General features: G+C 45.5%; 1 protein-coding gene across 4 annotated transcripts in view; it reads right to left on the reverse strand.

Annotated features, from left to right (window-relative positions):
* Positions 1-25,995, reverse strand: part of FAM120B (family with sequence similarity 120 member B) — a 62,330-nt gene that overhangs the window by 16,020 nt on the left and 20,315 nt on the right. For 3 of the 4 annotated variants that reach the window (XM_060114411.1, XM_060114409.1, XM_060114408.1), the window contains exons 4-6: positions 18,857-18,958; positions 11,824-11,996; positions 7,833-7,925 (exon numbers count right to left, since the gene is read on the reverse strand). In XM_060114411.1, the coding sequence (XP_059970394.1) occupies positions 7,833-7,925; positions 11,824-11,996; positions 18,857-18,958 (368 nt within the window). Of the gene's footprint in view, positions 1-7,832; positions 7,926-11,823; positions 11,997-15,016; positions 15,806-18,856; positions 18,959-25,995 lie in introns of those variants that run through there. The other variant, XM_060114410.1, reaches the window with a different exon arrangement.

The following is a 25,995-nucleotide window of genomic DNA, read 5'->3' on the forward strand; positions in this document are numbered from 1 at the left end:
GGTGCCCACCCGCTCAACCCTGGGACACGTACCGCAACCAACGGGATGGGGTTTGTGAAAGAAATCACATTGCTGTAGAAAAAGAAACGTGAAACTGAAATTACGTCTGAGGTCCGTCTCTGCTGTAGAAAAACACATTTTATGTGAAAGGCTCTTATTCATGAAGATAAAAAGGACATCTACCAACACCACAGCGGTTTATACAAACATTAAGCAAACTGACAATTATTTGAGTACATACGACACACAAGGGGGCTCCATGGAAGTTATAAACACTCGGCCTGCCCCCTACTCTGCCCCAGGAAGGATGTATTTCAATTCATTTGAACAAATACTAGCTGAGTACCTGCTAAGTTACTCAAAGCATAGGTACCAGAGAATACACAAAGATGAATAAAGCGGAGTCCCCACTCTTGAAGAAGCCACAAGCCAAGGAGTTTAAGAACAGTCTGAACGACATGAGAAAGGGGACACGTATCCAGGAGCAGTGTTACAGTAAGAGACCCTCGCTGAGAAAAGGAAGAACATGGTTCTGAAGCAGATCCTGCAACACTGGAAGAGGGATCACACAGCACCTGTGTAAATGCCAAAAACAGGTAACCAGGAGTAACTACAGGTATTTATGTGTTATTAGCAAGTATAGGTAACCAGGAGTAACTACAGGTATTTGCAGAGGAAAGAAGTCACCTTGGTGGTGAGCGCTGGGTCTTGGTGGGCATGGAAAGCTGGGGTCTGTGGAGGGCCTGCTTCACGGGAGCTGGACCGCAACACAGGCACCAGGGCAGACAGAATCAGAGGGCCTGGAAGGCCAGCCTACTTGGAAAAGTGCAGATTCTGAGCGTCAAAATCTTTACCCTGGGGTATGAGTGGCCTGGAAAGGGGAGAACAGAGGCTAGAGACAGTTTCAAAGCCAGAGTGGTGAAGTCTTAATACCTGAATGTTTGTAGTAAGAAGCAGTAAGAAGTTGTAACATCTGCTTATGATTCAAGACAAAAACAGGAGAGGGACGAAAACCCAAATGTGAAGAGCTCAGATTCTAAAGTTGGGCAGCTGTGAATGCTGCCAGGCATGCACACATGGACCCCTCCTCTGACCCTGAGCGTCCGTGCACACCAACCAGCTCTCAGGTTTACGCCCAGGGCTGCTGGCCAGCTGTCTGGGAAGGGCAGAGAGCATCTATCGCAACCACCTGGTTTTGCGGCTCTGATGTGAATGCATCCACAGACAACGTGTGAGCGACTAAGCGTGGCTGTGTCAGGGATGGGCGCGGGGGGGGCAGGCTGGGTTTGGCCCTCCCTCGCTCTCTCCTGCCTGAGCGCACACCCCGGGTGTCTGGTGGGGGAGAGAGCGACCCTTCTGAACTGTTAAGGGCCCGGGAGGGCGGGCCGAGATCTCTCCCGACTCTCAAGGAGGCGTCCCGCCTGCTGCGTCGCTGCCCTCACACCCACACGTCTTCACTTAACAAGGGCCCCCAGCCCCCTCCCAGGGGCGCAGCCATTCTCCCCGGGCTCCTCTCACCCGGAGAACCTGTCTGAGCACTGCAGATGGACTCAGGGAGGAGCCGTGACCAGCCCTCACGGCCAGTTCCCTCAAGGGCTCATCAGCCGTGTTCCCCACTGTCCACCTTACGGTCTCTTCACAACGCTCGTGCTCACCCGGAGAGACCGCATCTTCTGCACCGAGTACCAGGACGTGTACTGTGATACAAACCACGTGAAACTGGGACCGCTGCCACCGCTGGGCACCAGGCCGTCTGGACTCTGGGTTCCAGGCACCCTGAGCCCTCTCACTACCTCTCTTCCCTCCCAAAGTCACTCAACGATGTTCTGCCTGGGAAAAGCATTTGAAAGTCGTAAGCATGCCAGAGAATAAAAATGAGGAAAATATGGAAACCAGGTTTCCTACCCATTCATCTAATTTAATCTGTCTGGAGCACTCATCTCCTGTGTTTACATATCAACTTTAAAAAGTCTACTAAAACTTTCAATAGATTCTATTTCTACTATTCACTCATTCATCCAATTTTGAGCTGCCTACTAATGAAAGCATTTTTCTAAATCTCTGAATGTACTTTTACACAATCCTGTGTTTCTGTGGCTGTTTCAGTGATTTAATCAGCAAAGCATATTATTTTGATGTGCTGTAAGAATGTGATCTCAATACGTCCTCAAAGCATTTTGATTTTTGCCTATGGGATTTAAAGTGATTTAGAAACTGAGGATTTAGCAGCCAGGGCAATATTACGTAGAGATCTCTCGATGAAGACGTCTACACCTGCTTTTCACACACGCTGCGTTTGCTCCCCACTTGAGAGGTGCATGGCTGCTGGGGGGATGACATGATGCTGGGGAACCCATGTGGAAAAGGAGCTGTGGCCTCTTAATGTGGCTCCAACGCACTCTGGAGTCTAAGCCCAAGACGCAGGGCTCTGACTGAACTGCCTGTGGTCCCGTGCACTCAGCGCCAAGGCACAGCACGGCCTTCACTATGAAATGTGCTGAGCACTGGACCTTCAACCAGCACCCAACAGGAGGCAGAGAGGGTCCAGCCGTGGATCAGCCCCAGTCATCACGTGTCCAGTAAATCTTGAAACATCATCACCAGGGCGATGAGATGCTATGCTCACAGCAGACCCCTTGCTAATGTGGTACAGCTCGAATTTCAGAACAGAATTTTCCTTTCCACTAACTCTTATTTCTTTTCCTTTTAGTTCCCCAATCAAAACTGACCAAGAACTTCCCAAGGAGCCCTGGTAGTGCCAGGAAAGGTGCCAGCCACCTCCTGTAAGCTAGGCTTCGGGGTGGCTCAGATAGGTCTCCCTGAGCGCCGGGGGTGGAAGAGGTGAGCCTGGAATTTTCCAGCAGTTGGGGGCCTCCCCCTGGAAGGAGATGGTTTATGGTTTTGTTGGTTTCAGGGACCCAATGCAGCAGAGAGGAACTGACAGGCAAAGAAAGCCCCAGTGTCTCTTTGGCTCATTCCAAAAGAAGAGAGTGAATGCAAATTTAAACCGCGGAGCACCCTGGGGCGGAGCAAAGAGGCTCTGAGAGCACACAGTCTGGCTGGGACGCCAGGCCTGGGCTCCGCTTGGCTCAGTGACAGTAAGCTTCATAGAGGACTTTACACAACACTCTGGGCACGTGCCCAAGTCTGACAAAACCCTGGGGGTGAGCAAGGCAGCTACATGCACCCCTTTTACATTCCTGGACAGGCATACAGGGCGCCCAAGTTAGAGGTACTGCTCACAGGACACAGCAGGAGCCAGGGTTCCTGAGGCCCAGGACCCCTCCCACCACGGCCCGATGGGCAGGATCCAGGAAAGGACGGGGGCAAGTGACCACAGGAACACACACATCATGACATGTGATACCTTACCCGTGATTATTCTCTGGCTGAGGCATCCCTATCTTAAATGATACAGATAGAAGAATCTAAGAATCCACCCTCCCCCTTTCAAGTCGCTTAAGACAGGGGACTTCACGAGTTACTTATTTGCTATACAATTCAGAATATTACTTAACTGACTCTCCCTGCTAGCCATGCACCTGCATCTCTATCTATACGCATGCACGTGTGCTCACATGGGCTGTACAAACCAAGTATGAAGGGCTTCTCTGGTGGCGCAGTGGTTGAGAGTCCGCCTGCCGATGCAGGGGACACGGGTTTGTGTCCCAGTCCGGGAAGATCCCACATGCCGCGGAGCGGCTGGGCCCATGAGCCATGGCCGCTGAGCCTGTGCGTCCGGAGCCTGTGCTCCGCAACGGGAGAGGCCACAACAGTGAGAGGCCCGCGTACAGCAAAAAACAAACAAACAAACAAACAAAACCAAGTATGAAAGGACCACGTGAGCAGACCCCATCCTCTAGAGCTGTAGGCTGAACGCACACGTGGACAGTTACGACGCTGACAGGAAAACTAGCAAGTACGTACCCCGCATTCAGAGAGGACAGAGCAGTGACTGGAGACTGACTGACAGACACACGGCCTGGCCCCACCGCGCGCCCAGCACCCAGGAGACCAGTGTCCTTGGTCACTGACTTCCCTGCTTTATAAAAAAGCCTGTGTTTTTTTTTTTTAATGCCAAGTAATACTGTTTTTCTTCTTTCTTTTTTTATATTACGGCAGATTAAGGGTTCCTGTATTCTTTGATTTCATAAATAGCAGACTTCTATGTCTGTAAATGAATGTGTGTACAGTATATATAGAAAAAATGTGATATAATCTTTACAAATGTAATCTAATCACCTGGATTTTTTTTTTTTTTTTTTTTTTTTTTTTGGCGGTATGTGGGCCTCTCACTGTTGTGGCCTCTCCCGTTGCGGAGCACAGGCTCCGGACGCGCAGGCTCAGTGGCCATGGCTCACGGGCCCAGCCGCTCTGCGGCATGTGGGATCCTCCCGGACCGGGGCATGAACCCGTGTCCCCTACATCGTCAGGCCGACTCTCAACCACTGCGCCACCAGGGAAGCCCTAATCACCTGGATTTTTAATAAACGTGTAAATACACATATCATTTAAAAGCTATACTGGGCCGCTGGGGCAAGAAAAATAATGCTGGGTAAAAGACTAAGAGAGTATTTTTAAACTTCCCCATGAGCAACGGTGGGCAGGAAGGCCAGGCCCAGTGGCCACGCTGCCCCTTGACTCATGTGGAGACGGACCAGGGGCTCCTCAGAGTCAGAGCCGAGTCGGAACCCCTCGGCGGGCTCAAAGCCCCTGCCCCCTGGGAACACTTCCCACGGTGGCTCTGGCGTCACGTGTGGAGAGCACATGCCACCCGGTCACAGGCCTCAGAGGAACTGGTGGGGAATGATGGCCGCGCAGGCCCTTTGTGCTGGCAATAGCCGGGACGGGGCGGTGCCTGGTGTGTCTGGACGCAGCAGTCCAAGTGCGGTGCTCCTGCAGGGCCCTTTCCCGAAGGCCTCCCTCCTCCTAGGAACGGGCATTTCTCACAAAAAAGGGCAGAGGCAAGAATAGAGGCTGGGTGTCAGGAGCCCTGATTCTACCTTGGCTCTATCAGTAACAGATGGGTGGGACCACACATCCGTGTTGACAAAGACCCCACAGCCCTGTGCCCTGACCTGGCAGAAAGCAGTGTGGAGTCCCCTTTGTTTTACAAAAGAGGCAAGTTAGGTTCTTGCTGTACATTCATGAGAACATGTTCCAGGTCACAAAGCTCGCCAGGGACATGGCCCCAGCTCGCTCTGCTGCCCACAGGGCCTCAGTTTCCCCACCTGAACAACAAAACAGGAGCCAGCATGATCTCCAGCTTCCTTTCTCCCCCTGCCTGGCTGTTTGGTTTTCTTAGGAGGGAAGAGGATAGCAGGTGAGGGCCCAGCTCTGGTGCGAGCGGCCAAGCAGCTGCTGAGGGGACGGGCAGGCTGATGGCAGCAAGAGAGGAGACCAGAAGGAAGGCCGTGTGGCTGTGGCTACAGCCTTGTATTAACAATTAGTACTAATAGCTCAACATTAACTCTTTAAAATTTTATTTTGCAAACAGAGGAACAGCTAACAGCTACTCATACTCAAGAGTAAAAGGTTGAAAGCATTTCCTCTAAGGTCAGGAACAGGACTGCTCTTATTCAACACAGTCCTGGAAGTCTTACAGCAATTAGGCAGAAAAAGAAATACAAGGCATCCAGACCAGAAAGGAAGAAGTCAAGCTGTCACCATTTGTGATATAATATCACATGACAGATAGATAGTAGAAAATGCTGAAGGCCCCACCAAAACAACATTACAACTAACTGAACTCAGTGAGGTTGCAGGAGACAAAACCAACACATAGAAATCTGTCGCCTGTCTATACAGTAACAGCAAACCATCAGCAAGAGAAATGAAGAAAACAACCCCACTCACAATTGCATCAAAAAGAATAAAATACCTAGGAATAAATTTAACCAAGGACGTGAAAGGCCTGCACAACAAAAATTATAACACACTAACGAAAGAAATTAAAGATAACACAAATGGAAAGATATACCATGCTCATGGATTGGAAGAATGAATACTGTTAAAATGACCCTACTACCCAAGGCAATCTATAGATTCCATGCAATCCAATCAAAATACCAATGGCATTTTTCACAGAAATAGGACAATCCTAAAATTTGTATGGAACAAAAGACCCCAAAGAGCCAAAGCCATCTTGAGAAAGAAGAACAAAGCTGGAGGCGTAACACTCCCTGACTTCAGACTGTATCTCAAAGCTACAGTAAACAAAACAGTTAGTACTGGCACAAAAAAAGACACAAAGATCAACAGAACGGAATAGAGAGCCCAGAAAAAAATCCATGCATAAGTGGTCAACAAAGGAGCCAAGGATATACTGTGGGGAAAGGACAGTCTCTACAAGTGATACTGGGAAAACTGGACAGTCATATACAAAACAATGAAACTGTATCTACACCATACACAAAGATCAACTCAAAATGGATTAAAGACTTGAACATAAGAGCAGAAACAATAAAACTCCTAGGAAAAAACATAGGCAGTAAGCTCCTTGACATCAGTCTTGGCAATGACTTTTTTGGATTTGACATCCAAAGCACAGGCAGCAAAGGCAAAAATAAACAAGTGAGAATACAGCAAACTAAAATGCTTCTGCAGATTAAAAGACATAAACTACTATGTATAAAATAAATAACCTACACAGACATATTGTACAACACAGGGAATAAAGCCAATATTTTATAATAACTATAAAAACTATAAATGGAATATAACCTTTAAAACTGTGAATCACTGTGCTGTATACCTGTAACATATACTATTGTACATCAACTATACCGAAAAAAAGGGAAAAAAAGCTTCTGCACAGCAAAGGAAACCATCAACAAAATGAAAAGGTAACCTACTGAATGGGAGAAATTATTTACAAATCATGTATGTGACAAGGGGTTAATATTCAAAATATATAAATAACTCATACAACTCAACAGCAAAAAAACAAAACAATCTGATTAAAAAATGGGCAGCAGGATCTGAATAGACATTTTTCCAAAGAACACATACAGATGGCCAACAGGGACACGTAAAGGTGCTCAACATCACTAATCATCAGGGAAATGTAAATCAAAACCACAATGAGATATCACCTCATAACTGTTAGAATGGCCATCATCAAAAAAGACAAGAAATAACAAATGTTGGAGAGGGTGTGGAAGAAAGGGAACCTTTATGCACCGTTGGTGGGAACGTAAATTGGTGCAGCCACTCTGAAAAGCAGCATGGAGGCTCTTAAAAATTAAAAACAGAACTACTATATGATCCAGCAATTCCACTTCTGGGTATTTATCAGAAAAAAATAAAAATACTATCTCGAGGAGATCTGCACCCCTATGTTCACCGCAGCACTATTTACAACAGCCAAGACACGCAAACAACCTAAGTGTAAGTGTCCACCGATGAGTGCAATGGATAAAGAAACTGTTATACACACACACATACATACACACACACAATGGAATATTATTCAGCCATAAAAAAGAATGAAATCTTGTCATTTGTGACAACATGGACTGAGGGCATGACGCTAAGTGAAATAAATCAGAGGAAGACAAATGACATTATGATTTCACTTCTATGTGGAATCTTAAAACAAAACAAAACAAAAACAAACTGATAGACACAGAGAACAGATTGGTGGTTGCCAGAGGCGGGGTAGGAGGTGGGCCAAATGGGTCAAGGGGTTCAGAAGGTAAAAATTTCCAGTTACAAAATAAATAAGTCATGGGGAACATTCCTGTAAAACACTAACTAAATGTAAACAAGGCTGGTAAGTGTGCCACCCCTTTGGTCAGGCGGGCCATCCTCAGAGGTGTGACAGTCAGTACCTGCAAGTCTGCAAGCTCCATGGTGGTCTTTCCTTCGAGGCACAGGGCCTGCGCAATGAAGGCGTGCAGGTCCTCCAGACAAAGGGTGTCCACCTGCGTGGGAGAGAGAGCCAGCGTCAGCCCCAGGAAAACCAGCTCTGACCAAATACACGCATGGGACACATGCATGTGCACATACACACATACACTTGTACACACACACACACACACACACACAGGCAGCAGAAGAGACGCCAGTGGAGGTGAGCAGGGTCTTTTCTCCCACCACCCACAGTCCCTGGTGTGAAAATCTCCACGACACCTAGGGCCAAGCTGGACAGGGGAGCCTATTACTCACTAGCAAGGCAGAACGCTCCAGAATGCCTGGGGAAAGCCTGAGCTATGACCAAGTCTAAGTCTTGGAGCAACACAGGTCATCAAGTTTTGACACAAATTTCCAGAACTGACAATTCAGGGGGTTGCAGACTGAGAGCACCCACAGCTGGCCTGAGCCAGAGTGATCAGAGCTGGGATAAACACCCACCCTTGCCAGCCCCAGACGTCAACTGTGTCCTTAGATGCCAGTTTAAAGGAAACCAGGATTCCCCAGATATGAGTCCCTTCCCATCCTTTGTGGAATCAAAGAGTCTAACCAAAGTGTGAGTGAGAAGCAAGGAGAGACAGAGACATGGAGAAAGAGACAGACCCTGGAAAGGAGGAGGGGATGGAGATCAAAGACAGCACCAGGCCCGGCAATCGGCAACACCTTTGCACCCTCCTCACAGGGTCACGAGGCTCAGCCACCAAATGCCACACTGGTCCCGTCACTATCCATTCCCATGTTTACTCCAAAATAGTTTTTGCCTTTGAATAAATGACAGCTGTAATTATTTCAGGGAAAAAACAAGAAATCTACAAATGTGCAGCACTCGTGACCAAGAAAAAAGATCCCAATCCACAGAAGCAAGACCAAGCAGAAAGTATTTTTTTTAAAACCCATAAACCCTCACCTCTCTGTGCTTAGACAGGTTTGTAGGCATACAGTTAGTTCTACTTCTTGCCATTAGCAACTTTTGCAGAAGGCTGATTTTAAAAGACACAACCTATGAGAAAGGAATAACTCTTTCATGTCCTATTTTTTTCAGTTAACCTATTTCATACTCTGCCACCACCTTTGTAATTAACAAATCTATAACATATCAGAAGAGGCAAGAGTCTTAGTAATACCAATTTTTTAGAATTTCGCATAATGGATATTATTATTACAAAGTATTTGCTCTAGTGTACATTATAAAAAATATGTAAACTTTCTATGATGCAAACTTACACTTGCAGAAAAGCTTCTCAGATAAGCCTCTGATAAAAAATGCTGCTCAGGGCTTCCCTGGTGGCGCAGTGGTTGAGAATCTGCCTGCCGATGCAGGGGACATGGGTTCGTGGCCCGGTCCAGGAGGATCCCACATGCCACGGAGCGGCTGGGCCCGTGAGCCATGGCCGCTGAGCCTGCACGTCCGGAGCCTGTGCTCCACCACGGGAGAGGCCACAACAGTGAGAGGCCCGTGACCGGCGCAAAAAAAAAAAAAAAAAAAAAAAAAAAAATGCTGCTCACTTGGAGGTACGAATCCAAGTGAACAAAAGAGAGGGTTTTGTTTCTCTACAGGTTCTGTACACTGAACAGTATGTAGTTAACCCGTATGGCACATCAAAACATCTAATTTAAGCTTCACTATATCAAAGTACAGTATTTTTTAAAAATTACATTTTTAGTCTTATTAATCCTGAGAGAACAGTTATCCCTGTGAATAATAACACAGTACGGTACCTTTTAATCTGGGGGACAACGCTGATGTGTCGATTTGTTTTCTAGTTTTAAAAAGTTCCAATTTGAATGTGTCCTTGCAAGTCAAACCCACACTGAGTCTATCTCCTGCTGACTTACTTACACTAGAGATTTTCACTGAAAAGGTAGTTACTAGTAGAAAGAAGGTAGAAGTAGAAGTTTTCCTCCTGATGCTTGTCTTGCTTCAGGTTTATATAAATATGAGATGTAAAGTGACCGTTCTGTGATCTAGAATATTTTTCCTGTTGGAAGTGGATTTTCATAACTAATGATCACTTGCACAGCTGACAAGAAAGCAGAGCTGTATCAGGTGACTGTGAATGGGTTCAAGGACCTATCTCTACTGCTGGAAAAAATAATGCAAAACGTAGTCTTAGGAGTGCTAACACATGGCATCACTATCTGTCTGTTCACAAGGAGTACTGAGAAGAAAACCACTGATCTTTCTGGAGGAGAAAACTCAGCTATCGGTCATCTACCACTTCCCAATTCCCTCTATGGGTCCACCTCAGCCGCCTGTAGATTCATAAACAATGGACAGAAAATATTAACTGATAATACACGCATGTACATTTAGTAAAAATATAAAAAGAAATATATTTTTACATTTAAATACTAAATAATCCTGCCATCATTTACTGATTTACACTTTGCTGAGTCTGGTGCAAATAAAGGAAAGTTCTACTCAAAAGTACAGTTGAGGGCTTCCCTGGTGGCGCAGCGGTTGAGAGTCCGCCTGCCGATGCAGGGGACATGGTTTCGTGCCCCGGTCCGGGAAGATCCCACATGCCGCTGAGCGGCTGGGCCCGTGAGCCATGGCCGCTGAGCCTGTGCGTCCGGAGCCTGTGCTCCGCAACGGGAGAGGCCACAGCAGTGAGAGGCCTGCGTACCGCAAACAAACAAACAAACAAACAAAAACTACAGTTGATTCTGGTGCATGTGAAACCAATAAAGAAGCAATAAAATCTCTTAAGGGTGATTTAACTATATATACCACGTTCGTACAAAATGCAAAATACAGGACTAGCTATAAAATGGCAGAGGACTTTTAGAAAGGAAAAATCAGTGTATGATTCCCCTGAAATGTAATTCTACCATAAGTTAGTTTCTTAAAGACAATCAATGATTCCTAAAGTGAATTCAGGTTTGAAAAACAGAAACATAATTTTCTATTCCAGACAAATGAAAACTTGATGGTTACGGCAAAGCAGACGGAGACCAGAGGAGGGAACAGCTGCTGGGGATCAGGAAAGCTGGTGAGAAGGTCTACATGGCTAAAGAAACAGACACTTGATGGCAAAGGACTTTTACAAACAGTTCAGCTGGGGAAGGGAAGCGGGAGATGGAATGTATTTAAGCTCTTCTTTTGTTGAGGTGTCCCGACGTTATCATGCACGTGGAAACTAATAAAAGGCGAATGTTTTCAGTGGCCCTTGTAAGCTCCCTGCATAAACTAACGAACCGCACGAACGAGGACCTGGCGGCGCCTCCCTGCGCGTGGCCGTGGCCTTCTCCACTCCACGCGTGGCCCAGCTCTGCAGGTGGGGGTGGCTGACAGCGACAACCACCCTGGTGGGCTTTTCTCTGGGCACCTGTGCAGGACACTTCTCGCCTTCTACAGAACGCCTGGCCAGTAGCCTCAGGAAGAAGGTGTGACCCCGTTCACAGGTTGAAAAGCGAACATTTGTTAGATGACTTAGGAAAGTTGAAGTAGTCTCCCTCGGTAGCTCTGTGCTTCTGGGAAGATCTGTGACTCCAGCCAGGTCAGCCGGACGGCAGCGCTGGACCTTCTCACCATTACATGAAACCCCACCAACAGGAACCACCACCCACATAGGGACACAGAACAGTCCAGAGCCCAAAAAGCTCGGCAAGCGTGAGCAAAGTGCAACACGGTTCCTGCACAGGTCAGACGCCTCACGCCTGTGTCACACTTAGGTGCAGGGCCCACCTCTAAGTCCGGCAGCAGACGGGGCTTCTCAAATGTACGCCCACACAGAACCCTTACTTGAGTCCGAGCGTTTCGAAGGACTGGAGTTTATGGAACAGACACTGGGCAGAGATGGTGCAGGGGACCAGCCCACGGCTACATCCCAGAGCACCACACCCCACGAAAGGCGAGGGCCAGGAGTGAGGGGTGACAGCAGCAGCTTCGACAGGGAAGGAGGTTACCTGCACAAAGAGGTAGATCAGGAGGCAGCAGAGCTCCTGGAAGGGGCTCTCGACCACCTGTAGCTCTTCTCGCGAGGAGGAAAGGTCAAAACAGGCCAGGAGCGTGTCCAAGCGTTGGGCCTCTAGTCCTGCCTCTTGGCTCAGCCACAGTAGCTTCAAACTAGGCGTTCCCCCTGTTAGAGGAAAGTCCATTTACCGTTATTCTTTGCACTAGCAGGTTATAACACGCGTCTGCAGAACTACAATAAAGGAATAAAGGGCACTAACCTCTTCCCTTCCCAATATCCGTGGGCTGTAAAGTGTAAAGCGACTGGAAATAAACATGAACAGAACTTCCTGGTTTAAACAAGCAGAAACCCTAAAAGGTCAGCATATATGTATTTCATTGAAACCAGTCTTCTTTTTTTAAATGGATACATTGTGGGGGAAGAGGGCTTTTTCCTACCAGTGTTGCTCGCTGTACTGTCTTAGGGCGTGAGACACAGCACAGCTGCGATGGGGTGCTTGGTGGAAACACCACCGATTTGCTGTTAGTTTGCTGTTATTTCCCCAGACTAGTGGTTTTCAAACTTCAGTGTGCAAAAGAACCAGCTGCCAAAATTGTTAAAAATACATTTCCTGGGGTCTGTATGCAGAAATTCTGCTTTGCTAGGTAAAGTACCTGGGAGTCTGCACTGAACAAACTAGAGACTGGGATAAGCAGGGCACCTGTGAGCTCCAAGCTTTGGAAAGCACATCCCTAGAACTATTAAACAGAAATTCCTAAAATATTACAATTCTACTAAATTTGTGTTTTATTCCTACATTTCATATATATGTTTAAATTATTAAAATCAAAGAAAAGAAAAACTTCTCACTCATTTACCCAAGTCGCCGTCAATGGCAGCACGAGTCTGGAGGAAGACACAGCAGCCCTGCTCCTTCTGCCCAGAGGGGCCAGGCCTGGGCTGGGCCAAGTCTTGCCAAGAGCAGCAGCTGTGACTTTCTGTAGGTCCCGTGGCTGCAAGGCATCCTCAAGTGCAAGGTCGGCTGGCCCTAACCATCCCACAGGTTCACTAAGAAACAAAACTCACTAACCAAATGGTATCAGAATTAAGTGACTCAAAAAAGGAAGTTCTTCCCCTTTTCTGTTTATGCTTCTCACAATGACATTCAATATTCTCAGGTGTGTATTTCCCACCATCAGAAGTGAAACAGCCCAGCAAAAGTCACTTGCATTTCTGATATGGCTGAAGTGTTCCCTCCTCCCCAAAATACTTTTTCATTATTTATTAAATCATCTTTTCCCTTGGAAGAAAGAAAATGAAGGTAATTTTGTTTTGGCAAAAACAACGGCACTAGTTTTTAAGATAGAAATACTATTCCAAGAGAATCACAGGGTCAGCTATTACTTCTTAGAAACACGCTTTTCTGGAAAACAATCATCTTGCAGGGGTCTGCAAATAGAAGCCTGTGGGCAAAATCCAGCTCATTGTCAGTTTTTGTACAACCCATAAACTATTAATGACTTTCACATTTTTAAATAGCTGAAAATAGCAAAGTAAAAATATTTCACAATATGAGAAAATTGTGTAACTCTGCCAGAAAAGATCAAGGGTAGCCCTTACACTTTACCCAGAGTTCCATGGGCAGCTGAGATGTTCCAAAGAACAATCCAGAGATCTAAGCAGGTGATCTGGTCTGTAGGTCACCAACTACAATACACTGCCTCTGGAACACATCAGCTTCAAAAACCAAATTATGTCACTTGGCAAAGGTTTTTGCGTGAATCTGTGGACAGACAGGAAAGTCTCAAGGCTTTTCGGAGCAACCGAGCCCTGGAAGGGCACGCAGAGGGACAAGGAAAGTGGTCATTTCTGTGAATGACAACTTGGAAGACTGTCCAAGATACCTGGGCGGACCCACCCCAGGGTGGAGGCTACTGGATGCTTCACTAGTAACAAAGCAATGGTCCCATGTGTGCTTTTACAGCTATAAATGCACGAGTGAATGAATACACTCCTACACTCTAAACCGTAGCACTTCTGTGTGCTTTCTATACGGAAATAACGTAATCGCTGGGTTTTAGAGTTATCCTATGATTATTTTCCTTGCATATTCCTAGGGTAAGAAACCATAAAACTGTCTGGTGTGTGTGCACTCTGAGAAAGAGAGAGGTGACACTTCCAGAAATTAACCTGCATACACTGTGTGTCTCAAATTTACTTGTGAAGGTTTTAATTCATAAGTCTGATTTAAATGAATATTTATTTAGCATTCTGTTTGAAAGAGCATCCCTGGCCAAAAAAAGACAAAATAAAAAACGCTGACTACTCACATGCAAACTGAATCTTTATTCTGGTTGGATAAACTTCAGTAGCTTATTTACAATAAGTAAAAAAATTCATTCAGATATAAATGGACTAGAATGAGTTGACATCTCAATATATTAAATTCTAAACTTCCATGGATGAGCTGATTTCATGCTTGCAAAATAACAGTGTTATAGTGCTTCTACCTAATACATTCAAAATATAGTGAATTAGGTATAAAAAGCAGTCAGTGCAAAATTCAACCACTGGCTTGTGACTCATACGTGTATTTGTAACATTTAGTTGACAAAGCTTCCAATTATCTTTACAAATGGAAGAAAAATACGACTGAGGTTTTAAATCCATTTGTTCTAATCCACAACATCAGGGAGGTGGCTTCAGAGGCTGGGGCCCTGACAGCATCTCCTCACGAGCAGCACATTCTCTCACCCATAGAGCAGGTTGATGACCTCCAGTTACCACCCACAGAAACCTCCAAGCTGTGACAACACTTTTTTCACCTGTATTAACAAGTGTCAAGATGGAAACCTTCAACAGTACATGTTAAGAGGAGCTGAAATAAGAAAAATTCACTACAGGTGTTTACCAAATAATGGAAGGAATCAAATATAGCCCCTTCTTGTCGTAAAATATACCGCTCCACCTCATTTCATTTTATAAAATAGTCTTCTAAGATGATCTACAAGATTCTAGCGAGTCAAACATCTTTATATAGCCAAGAAATACTAAGTTTACTCACTGATTCTTTTTTTTTTTTTTTTTTTTTTTTTTTTGCGGTATGTGGGCCTCTCACTGTTGTGGCCTCTCCCGTTGCGGAGCACAGGCTCCGGATGCGCAGGCCCAGCGGCCATGGCTCACGGGCCCAGCCGCTCCGCGGCATATGGGATCTTCCCGGACCGGGGCACAAACCTGTATCCCCTGCATCGGCAGGCGGACTCTTAACCACTTGCGCCACCAGGGAGGCCCTACTCACTGATTCTTGAACAACACTTTAAAAAATCATTCTATTGGGTTAGCCAAAAAGTACCCTCCGTTTTTAAGTAAAAATAAAAGACACATTTTTCATTTTCACCAAGAACTTTACTGAACAATGTATTTACCCTTCAGTTCCACCACCTTCTGCCATCTTTCAGGCAATTTCATAATTCCATCTTCCCAAAACTTTTTATCTTTTTGAGCAAAGAACTGTTCCTGGTGCCCTTTACAGTCTTCCAGGGAACGGAAAGCTTTTCCATTATGAGAATTTTGTAAAGACCAAAATAAATGGAAATCCAAAGGTGCAATGTCTGGTGAATACAGCAGATGAATCAGAACTTCCCAGCCAAGCTGTAACAGTTTTTGCCTGGTCATCAAAGAAACATGTGGTCTTGCATCATCCTGATGAAAGATTATGTATTTTCTGTTGACTAATTCTGGATGCTTTTCATCGAGTGCTGCTTTCAGTTGGTTTAATTGGGAGCAGCACTTGTTGGAATTAATTGTTTGGTTTTCCGGAAGAAGCTCATAATAGAGGACTTCCTTCCAATCCCACCATATACACAACATCACCTTCTTTGGATGAAGACTGGCCTTTGGTATGGTTGGTGGTGGTTCATTTCGCTTGCCCCACGATCTCTTCCATTCCACATTATTGTACAGTAACCACTTTTCATCACCTGTCACAATTTGTTCTAAAAACGGAACGTTTTCATTACATTTCAGTAGAGAATTACATGTGGAAGTACGGTCAAGAAGGTTTTTTTCGCTTAACTTATGTGGAACCCAAACATCCACATAACCAGCTGGTGCAAATGATTTTCAACTCTTGAGTTGGATATTTTGAGTATGTCAGCTATCTCCTGCATGGAATAACGTTGACTGTTCTCAATTAATGTCTCAATTTTATCGCTACCAACTTCAACTGGTTTACCCGACCGTGGAGCATCATCCAGTGAGAAATCTCCAGCATGAAACTTCGCAAACCACTTTTGACACATTCGATCAGTCACAGCACCTCTTCCATACACTGCACAAATCTTTTTTTGCATTTCGGTTACATTTTTACCTTTCTTGAAATAATAAAGCAAAATATGCCAAAAATGTTGCTTTTTTTCTTCCATCTTCAGTGTTAACATGGCTACACAAAAATTCACCAATTTTGATAAGTCTTTTATTAAATGCATGCTGATATGACAGCTGTCACATACAATCTAACAAAATTATTTTGAATGAAGTTAAAGACAACTAAGTGCTACTAGAGCCACCTTATGGAAAAAATGAATGAACTTTTGGCCACCCCAACAGACAGACAAATTACCAATTAGATACGTGCAATCAGCTTTCCTAGGTTTGTAAAATAAGGATATGCTTATTATGACTAAAAAATGGCTCTGCGAAGAATAAAAAAAATCATCTACATTTTGTCTAAAGAAGAATCTCCAGTTCTAGAGCTAGAAAGCTATTTCAAATGCTTGCCTGTTATGCGGTCCAAGACTCACAACACAAAATGCAGAACATCCGTAAGTGAAGTGTGATGAATGAACAAACACACATGGACGCAAGGATCCTGTAAGGGTCGTCTGGGGAAAGGAAGTTAAATTTCAAGGTACACCCTTCTGTGTTACCAGGAACATCACCTTTCATGACATATTGTAAGATAAGTGGAATGTAATATCTATACAATTATAAACGTAATATAGCTAGTACATCTGGATGTGTGTATATGTACACACACGTAAAGATGGGGATGTGGATGGAATATATGCATGTAAATGAGCTCTCTGAATAAAATATACCAGTAATGAAATTAGTTTTTCTGCTCCCTGGCTGGTCATTTATAATTCTTTCCCCTTTTTAATTCTTACCTAATTTTTAGGTAATCTTTGTAATTTTTCTGCTCCCCTTCTGTCTCCTTTCCACTTTGTTAAAAAACATCTGATTTATTTTTTATTTCCATCATTTAAGAAAGCAAGTGTTAAATCATGTGTGCTGTTAGAGGAAAAAGTCTTTTTTTCTACATTGGCCGCTACATTGGGAGACTCACTGAAAATGTAACATTCATGATATCAACCTAACTGAACCATCTCAGGAGAAGAAGAAGGATCAGACATGGTCTCCTAAAGCAACAGCTCTAGCAGTGCCACTGGCCTTGCTGGAAAGGATGGCTTTAATCAGGCAGCAAGGACACCTTGCACCTGTGCACAAGGGGACTGCCAAGGTAAGGATCAAGCAGGAGGAGTCCACTGCTTTTAATCCCACATCGTCAGGGTGATAGAAAACATCTGAAACAGGAATTGGATAGTCCATTTTCCAATTTAGTCTAAAACCACTTGGCATTTTTCCTCATGGATATAGAAAGTTATTTATATATAAAAATCTTGTCATCTTGTATCATTATTAACATAAGCATGAACAGAGTCATTCACCTAAACCACCTGCAACAAAAGTTCAAGATCCCATTTCCAGCTTCCTAGTGATGGCAGACGTGCCGTCCCCAGCTCCTTCTGGAAGCAGAGTCCCAACTGCAGTCTGGGTGTGCCACACGCACAAACCTGTGGTTCACAAGACCCAGAAGCAGTCTCTCTGATAAATGAATGACTTCTAGAGCTTATTAAAACCTTATATGTAGTTGTCTCTAAAATTAACTCGTAATAATGAATAACCAAATATTCTCCATAATTCAAATGAGGAAAAGAACTATCATAATCACTTTCCACATTATTTTTGGAAAGATCCTATAAAATGAAAATTACATATATAGCAGAACGTCTCTGGGAAACGATTTTGGCTATCCTTTAAAGATACTTCTTGCTGTAAAACCAAATGTCAATTCATCTTAATTTGTTTTTGTGATAAGCACACCTTTTTAGGTTTGAGTATATCACTCACCAACTGAGAGAGTAAGGAAATATTCCTTCAACTTCTCTCCCTATACAATTCCACTTATAAGAAAAATGTTTTGCAGTGTTCAAATCCTTATTTGGTAAATTATAGGCTTGAGTGATAGAAAACAATAGTGACTTGAGAGAATTTAATACATACAAAAATGGAATATAAAAGTCTTAGAAAAGTATTTGTTTTCTGAAACAATAATGAGGGCCACTAGAATAAACCCTAAACCCCCTCTTCTTCAGCTGTCTGTATGTAAAACGCTATCTCCTACAAACATTCTTGACCTTTTTCAGATACTAAGAACTCACAGGAAGGATTTACTTCAACTAATTTTTAGGAGAACTTTGTTTTTTCCTCTCCTCCCATTATGTGTTTTAAGATACCTCCCTTGAAAAAACTTTTTTTCCAGTTAAAATAACTTTTCTTCGCCTCCCCTACCCAGTTCCTCAAGCCCCCCTTCAGTGGTGGGAACAAGACGAGAACTGATTCAAACAGAGTAGCAAGAACCCAGCCTTGTTAGTTGGGCGGGTTTCACTGAGTGGCGGCCAGGCGTCAGGTCCTGGGGCCCAAACCATGACGACCTTTCTTCCCCCCACCCCAACATGGACCTTGAGCAGTGGGAGGGGAACAAGGCAGGACGATTCGGCAGACTGGCCCCGGGGAACTCGATATAATGCCCTTTCCTCAGCTGTTTTAGAACTTTATTAGATACATTGCTCTGGGACCCACGGTAGAAATGAAAATTAGTACGTGTACAGTTCTGGAAAAGTATGTTTCCACAGAGATCAGTAATGGACTTGCATCACTTGGTGAACAAATCAGTGATTTATTTCAATCAGGGCTGTCTGTACCTGGAATGCTCATCTGCAGAGGCCTGACGAGGTCCGGCTGCCTCAGTGGGTTCCCAGAGTACACAAACCACTCCTTGACAGTGGGGCAGGTGCTGGCACCACCTGAGTAAAGACAGCGGCATCAGTGGACATGCGTGAGTGCCAATTCATCACCAGGCTAACGCTGCAACAGACCCACATCGGCCAGGACCAACTCCACGCTGGTGAGCACAGTGAGTTCTCACATCCAAGGTCACTGAGAGGCCTTGGGCTTCCAGCAGTGGGTCCCCTACCCTCTGATCTGACAGCCATCCGTTCATTCCAACAAGAATGATAACCTTGTGGGGGGGATGGCAGGATCACCTGGGTAAGTGATTACCAGGCAGAGAGGGAGCCACGGAGATGACTCCTGCAGCATTCTGCCTTCCTTCCTTCCCACCCTCCCACCATTCCAGAAAACATTTACAGAGAACTGGAGGAATAGGACAGTCCTTTCTGTTCTTAAATTCACTACTTTACGCAACTATCAAGACTACTGTTATGTCAGACAATTCAGAAAGCTGACAGAAATCATCTAGAATTAAAGACCTTTCTGTCTGCTGCTGGATTATTAATTGCTACAGAAGTTCAGCTGGCTTCCATCCTCCTACCGTCCTCAGCAAAGCGGAGGTGGCAGAAGCCTGTCCTACTCAGTGTTCTCACTCAGCCTCTCAAAGCCATCAGCGCCAGGCTCCCCTGCGGCCTCCAGACCCTGTCCGCCCCCAGGGCCCTCACCACACCAGCCCTGGCCTGGGGCCCACAAGGGGAACTCTTGGCCTCACCCCTTCACGCCGGCACTGCCCTGGCGAGAGCAGGCTCCTCTTCAGTCTCATCTCCTTTCAAGCCATTCTCCACGTCAATGGGGGCTTTTGGGGTTTTGCTTTTTTAAAAATGAAAAGTTGACCAGGTTGGTCGCTCTTTCTAATTAAGATCCCCCAATAGCTGCCCAGGGACCAGAGAGAGTGCGGACCTTGGAGCCCAGCAATTGCCCAGGGCCCCTGAGTTGCTCGGCGGGTGGTGACTGGTTCCTGGGCGGCTGACGCTGCTGGTCTGGGGACCCCGGGCTCCACTAAGCTGCAGCCCCCCAGGTCCCCACACTCACCTTGTCTTTTCTTACCTCTGCATTTGGTCCACACTCTCTTCTCTACCCGCCCCCTGCCCCGCAGAGGCCCACTTCCCTTGACGGGCACTTGGTGAACTCCCCCTTCCCCTCACTCCCAGCTTAGGCGTCAGTCCCGCTAGTGCGGGGCCAGCGCCTCCCCCAGCACCCCATGCCTCCCTCCCCTAGTTCTCTGGCCGGGGTCCCGCATATGCCTGCATATTTCCCGCGGCTGCCCACCCTAACTGTGAGCTCCCCAGAGCAAGAACTGTGTCTTCTTCATATAAAACAAGGCCCAGAGCAAATATTCATTAACTGTTAAGTTTAATGAGCAAATTCATCTTAGTCTAAATTTCACACATACCAAAAAATTTTTAAAAAGAAAGAAAATCTAAGAAGTATTATTGATGTTGTTAAGAACAAAACAATCCACTTTCTATAGAATCCTCTTGGCCTAGGTTTCCATTACATTAAAAAACAGCCAACTGAGTGAATACTGTCCTACTCATGCCAAGAGACAAACCTTAGTAGGTTTAGTAACTCACACTCAACCGCTGCCATTACTGAACCTAGCCTGCCAATTGACTCCTTGGGAATCACTAAAACATTCACAAAACCACACTTCACACCGCATGGAAGTGACCATCTTTCATCGAAAACTGTTCACAGCACAGAGGTTCAGAGTTGACACCTCAAAGTTTTAATTCTAAATAACACACAAAGAAAGTAAAGATAGGTTCACGATGGGCACTGGTATCCTTTATTTAAAAACACCTGACAGGGCTTCCCTGGTGGTGCAGTGGTTGAGAGTCTGCTTGCTGATGCAGGGGACACGGGTTCGTGCCCCGGTCCAGGAAGATCCCACATGCCGCGGAGCGGCTGGGCCCATGAGCCATGGCCGCTGAGCCTGCGCAGCCGGAGCCTGTGCTCTGCAACGGGGGAGGCCACAACAGTGAGAGGCCCACGTATAGCAAAAAAAAAAAAAAAAACAAACAAAACAAAACAAAACACACCTGACAGGGGCTTCCCTGGTGGCGCAGTGGTTAAGACTACGCCTGCCAATGCTAGGGGACACGGGTTCGAGCCCTGGCCCAGGAAGATCCCACATGTCGCAGAGCAACTAAGCCCGTGCACCACAACTACTGAGCCTGTGCTCTAGAGCCCACGAGCCACAACTACTGAAGCCCGCGCGCCTAGAGCCCGTGCTCTGCAACAAGAGAAGCCACCGCAATGAGAAGCCCGCGCACAGCAATGAAGACCCAATGCAGCCAAAAAATAAATAAATGAATAAAAATTAAAGAAATAAAATAAAATAAAAACACCTGATAGACCTTCTGTTATTTCCTTTCTTGTTAAGATCCAGGGAAGTCATCTTTCGGACAAATATTCCAAGAGAAATGCCACACAGTATCAGTCGTTCATCTGCAATCCAGGAGGAAACAGCTGCCCATCGAGATGAGTCCAATAGGAGCTGTGAACCCACCTCTGCATCAGGCCCGGCAGAGAAAACAGGCCCAAGGCCAGCACCAACACCAAGATCTCTCTTCCCTCAAAATGTAGACCACCACTGATGCCCAATCCCCTCTTTCCTCATTATTTAGACCAGCACTGACACCAAATTCCCTCTTTTCTCCATAACTTAGACCACCGAGGGTTAAGTGAATATTAATTACAAAGTATTTCTTAATTAACAAAAGAAGGGAAGCTTTTTTTTTTTTTTGCAGTACACAGCCCTCTCCCTGTTGTGGCCTCTCCCGTTGCGGAGCACAGGCTCTGGACGCGCAGGCTCAGCGGCCATGGCTCACGGGCCCAGCTGCTCCGCGGCATGTGGGATCCTCCTGGACCGGGGCACGAACCCGTGTCCCCTGCATCGGCAGGCGGACTCTCAACCACTGCACCACCAGGGAAGCCCGAAGCTTTTGCTTTTACAATAAAATGGTTAACTGACATCTGATGAGTTTAACTGACTAGGTCTCAGAACAACAAACTATGTTGCTTAAAATGCAGTACTTACAGCTATCTACTTACAGAGCCTTGAATAGGAAACTCTTAATTTTCAAATAAAATTAACTAGCCAGAGGATAAAAGTTCAATCAGAACTGCTGATCTGAATTTTCATTCCCCAAACAACACTTTATAAATTGTGGGGAAGGATACAGGAAAAGAGGGATAAAAACAAGCATCTTCTCCGAAGTGGAGGGCAGGTGTCTGCAGGTTCTTCTGCGTCCTGCCCTCACCTGGTGAGCTGCCCGGTGACAGAGACCCTCAATATGCCTTCGTTTCCTCCTTCTGCCAGAAGAGGGTAAAAAGGCAGTGCAGAGCAGCTAGAAAATGCTATCAACATGGCAGAGTAAGTCTGTAGTCTGGATAAGGTCTCTGTCCAGACCTAAACATTCATTTGGAAGCATTTTCACTGTTAATTCAGACTATGCCTACCACAGACACAGTTACAGCTCCCCACTCCTTCTAAAAGCCACAGCCGGATGCAAAGTGTTACCTGAAATCTTCTTAAAATAAAAATAAATGCATTTTGCTTGCAAATCCTATAGTTTAGCACATTCTCTGGGGTTCCACATAATTTCAGAGGTTTTAATCTGGTATGCACTTTGAAACAACAGCAGAAATGTTTGCAATAATTTGGTCTGTCTGAATTAAAAGAATCTTCTTAAATGCCTACATATCAAGAAAAAGAGAAGAGGAAACTGAGTTTGGTAATTCCTAAAAGAAAAGGTTGATTTTCTCATTTGAACTTTCAATTTGCTAGGCTCTGAGTTCAAAAGAGCAAAGTAAAAACTCAAGTAAAATTTCTTTGCTAGTTTTACTCTCTATTCACGCTCTAACATTTTATGTGGAAAACAGAAAAGTAGCATAATCAAATTTGTTCTTCTGCTATTCCCAAAGGACAGACTCATTATACTGCTTTATAAAAGCTTCTAGTATAACTAAGACATTTTCCCCTGGGAGCAAAACTGTGGAACCGTCTACACGTCCAACCGCTCTCCCATAAACACTCTTGATTATGCCAACACACACTCTCAGCAGTGCCCACTCCTCTCACACAGCCTGGAGGGTCTGTGAGCACTGGGAGGGGAAAAGAGAATGAGCAGAAGCAATGTCAACTTTAACCGCTCAAATACTGGGATTTTCAAGTCTGATAACAATCCTCCAGGCTTTAAAAAGTATATATATGTCCTTATGATCCTGTAATATTTTTTGTATTGCTGGTTTAATCTACAATTATGTGTGGCTTTAGTCCTTAAAAAAATAGAAGAACTCCCCATTCTTTTTTGTATACATCTGAAAAACAAAGTCACCTTTTAGGTCATCCTCTAGGACCTGGATGAACTGATGGCCTATAGGTGCTTTGTAAAGGTGCCACACGGATGACATGACTCCCCAACTGCCCATCACAAGACCATCGTTCTCCTGCAACTCCCATGGATTCCTAGAATGTCTGCTAAGTGAAAACGAGGAGAGAATGACAAGGAAAAAGGACAGTTAACCTTAACTGTTAAAGACTGCCACAGGCGTGGGCTCTTCTCCAGAGCTGCAAACCAGTGAGACACGAGGAGGAGAGCGGAACAGGATGTGCCTTCCTGCATCTTTCTGAGTTCCTTCTATTTCCTAAAATATATCAAGTTTTATGGTGATCTAACCTAATCTTATCATTAGGGAGACTAAAAAACGGAGACAGAATTAAAATCAGTGGTAAGAATGGGTATGAAGCCAAGGATGGGCTGAGGTCTGAGTTGATTTCAGGGTTTCTCCCTACTTTTGGCCATGATGCCATTGAGCTGCCTAAATACCATATATTCAACTATATAAAATACATGTAAGAGTGACAGCGACCAACCACTCCCTAAAGAGGCACCCTCCAACATTCCAGATGAACTGGAGTATCCAACAGATCCATTATCCAAATCTTGCCCATAATTATGATCTTTGAAGTATGAAGCCATCAGTTCGGTGCTGTGCTTTGGCTCAGACCTCCAGGGTCCACAGCTGTGCACCTGCAGGAGCCCTAGTGCTGAAAGTCCATGACCGTGGAGTTAAAGGCAACTTTGATTCTAAACCTCACTCCAAATGAGTGGGCTCCTGCCTGCCAGTCAGACGGGGCTTAGAGACAGCTGCTTACCTAGTGGGATTTGAGAGATCATCGCTCTCCCTCCCATGTCTGAAATTCAACCATTAGGGTAATCCTTTTCTAAGGAATGCCTTGCTAAATGCAAGTACTCCTGAAAAGGTAACATTTTAAACACACACTCAACACACAAAATATCGGTCACCTACTTCACCTGAGAAACCTGCCAGGTATGGCAAATGCCCCCTGAACAGTTCCTGCTCTCTCAGCCTAGTGGGGAGGAGGACCACTGGACAACACCCACGTGAACAGGGTGCAAGTCCAAACTGTAATAAGCTTAAGAATGAAAAGCACAAAGCATCTTCAGAGAGGAAATCTATTTTGATGATGGCATAAGGGAGGAATCTGGGGGAGTTAGTTTTCAAGGGCATGAGGGATAAAGAGAACTGATCAGAAGGATGGGTCATCTGTAAACATGTGGATGGACCTAGAGTCTGTCATACAGAGTGAGGTAAGTCAGAAAGAGAAAAATATCGTAGATTAACGCATATATGTGGAATCTAGAAAAATGGTACAGATGAACCTATTTCCAGGGCAGGAATAGAGACGGAGACGTAGAGAATGGACATGTGGACACAGGGGTGGAAGGGGGAGGGTGGGACACATTGGGGGCTTAGGATTGACATATATACACTACCATGTGTAAAAGAGATAGCTAGTGGGAACCTGCTGTAAAGCACAGGGAGTTCAGCTCAGTGCTCTGTGATGGCCTAGATGGGTGGGATGGGGGGTGGGAGGGAGGTCCAAGAGGGAGGGGATATATGTATATGTATAGCTCATTCACTTCGTTGTACAGCAGAAACCAACACAACATTGTAAAGCAGTTACACTCCTATTAAAAAAAAAAAAAAAAAGGATGGTCTGAGTCAGAAAAATATATTTTGTATTTTTCAACATGGATTTGGTTTTTAAAGCAATGCAAGTGAATGAAATCACCTGTGGATAAAGGGGGCAAACCCAGCTTTGATGGCCTCCCACCAACAGAGCCACTGAGAACAGGAGCCAGGCCAGCAACCTGAGGCTTCCAGCAGGAATTCGACGGTCCAGGAGGAGCTTCAGGAGGGAGAAGAGAAAGGTCCCTGATGGAGAGAGGAAGGAGAGAGGGACACTTCTCCAAAAAAGCTGAGGTTGAAGTGGTGAAATGTTCTCCAAATGCAGGAAAAACAAACCAGGAAGTAGAAGATGAAGAAACAGAACATCAGACCCGGAAGTGCAACATCTCTTGGCAGTTCCAATAGAGGAAAACAGACATATGGATGGGAGAAAAATGTATAAACGTGCAGGATAAAACTCTCCAAGGGGAAAACAGTCACCAAAAAGGAACAAGAACCACACTAGCACTCAACTCCGTCAGCACCCAGAACACTAGAGGAGGGTGGGGTTGGCTGAGACAGGGCAGTCGTGCTGACGACTCTTCCCTCTCCAACAACTCTAGAAGCCACCGCATTCTCGAGTGGACACTTTTTACCCTGAGGCACCGTGCAGACAGCAGCCTAGGGCGGGAGAGCCCGGCAGAACAAGCCACTCTCTGAGAGGACGAGGCTGTCGTAACAGCAGGGGCTGCAGACAGAACCAGGAGCTGGTGCCATGCAGAGAGGGCTCCAGAAGTCCGCAGAGGAGCACGCTCGAGGTCCTGGTGGGTCCAGGGCAAAGCTCAGTGAGGCCAGACAAGACTGCCAGACCCGGGAGCTGCACAGGGCTCCGTAACATGGGGCCCCCTGGGGCCAGTGTGCAGAGACGTTGTCAAACACCGGCACTAGGGTGACAGCCCAGGAAGGCCCAGCCTCAGGAGCAGGGCCACTCTACCTCCTGAAATTCCCTATAAGGCAAGCCCTGAAAGGATTAGGTAAATGAACGGCCCGACAGGACAGAAATCAAGAC

This window comes from Mesoplodon densirostris, chromosome 12 (assembly GCF_025265405.1).
Source record: "Mesoplodon densirostris isolate mMesDen1 chromosome 12, mMesDen1 primary haplotype, whole genome shotgun sequence".
Taxonomy (NCBI): Eukaryota; Metazoa; Chordata; class Mammalia; order Artiodactyla; family Ziphiidae; genus Mesoplodon; species Mesoplodon densirostris.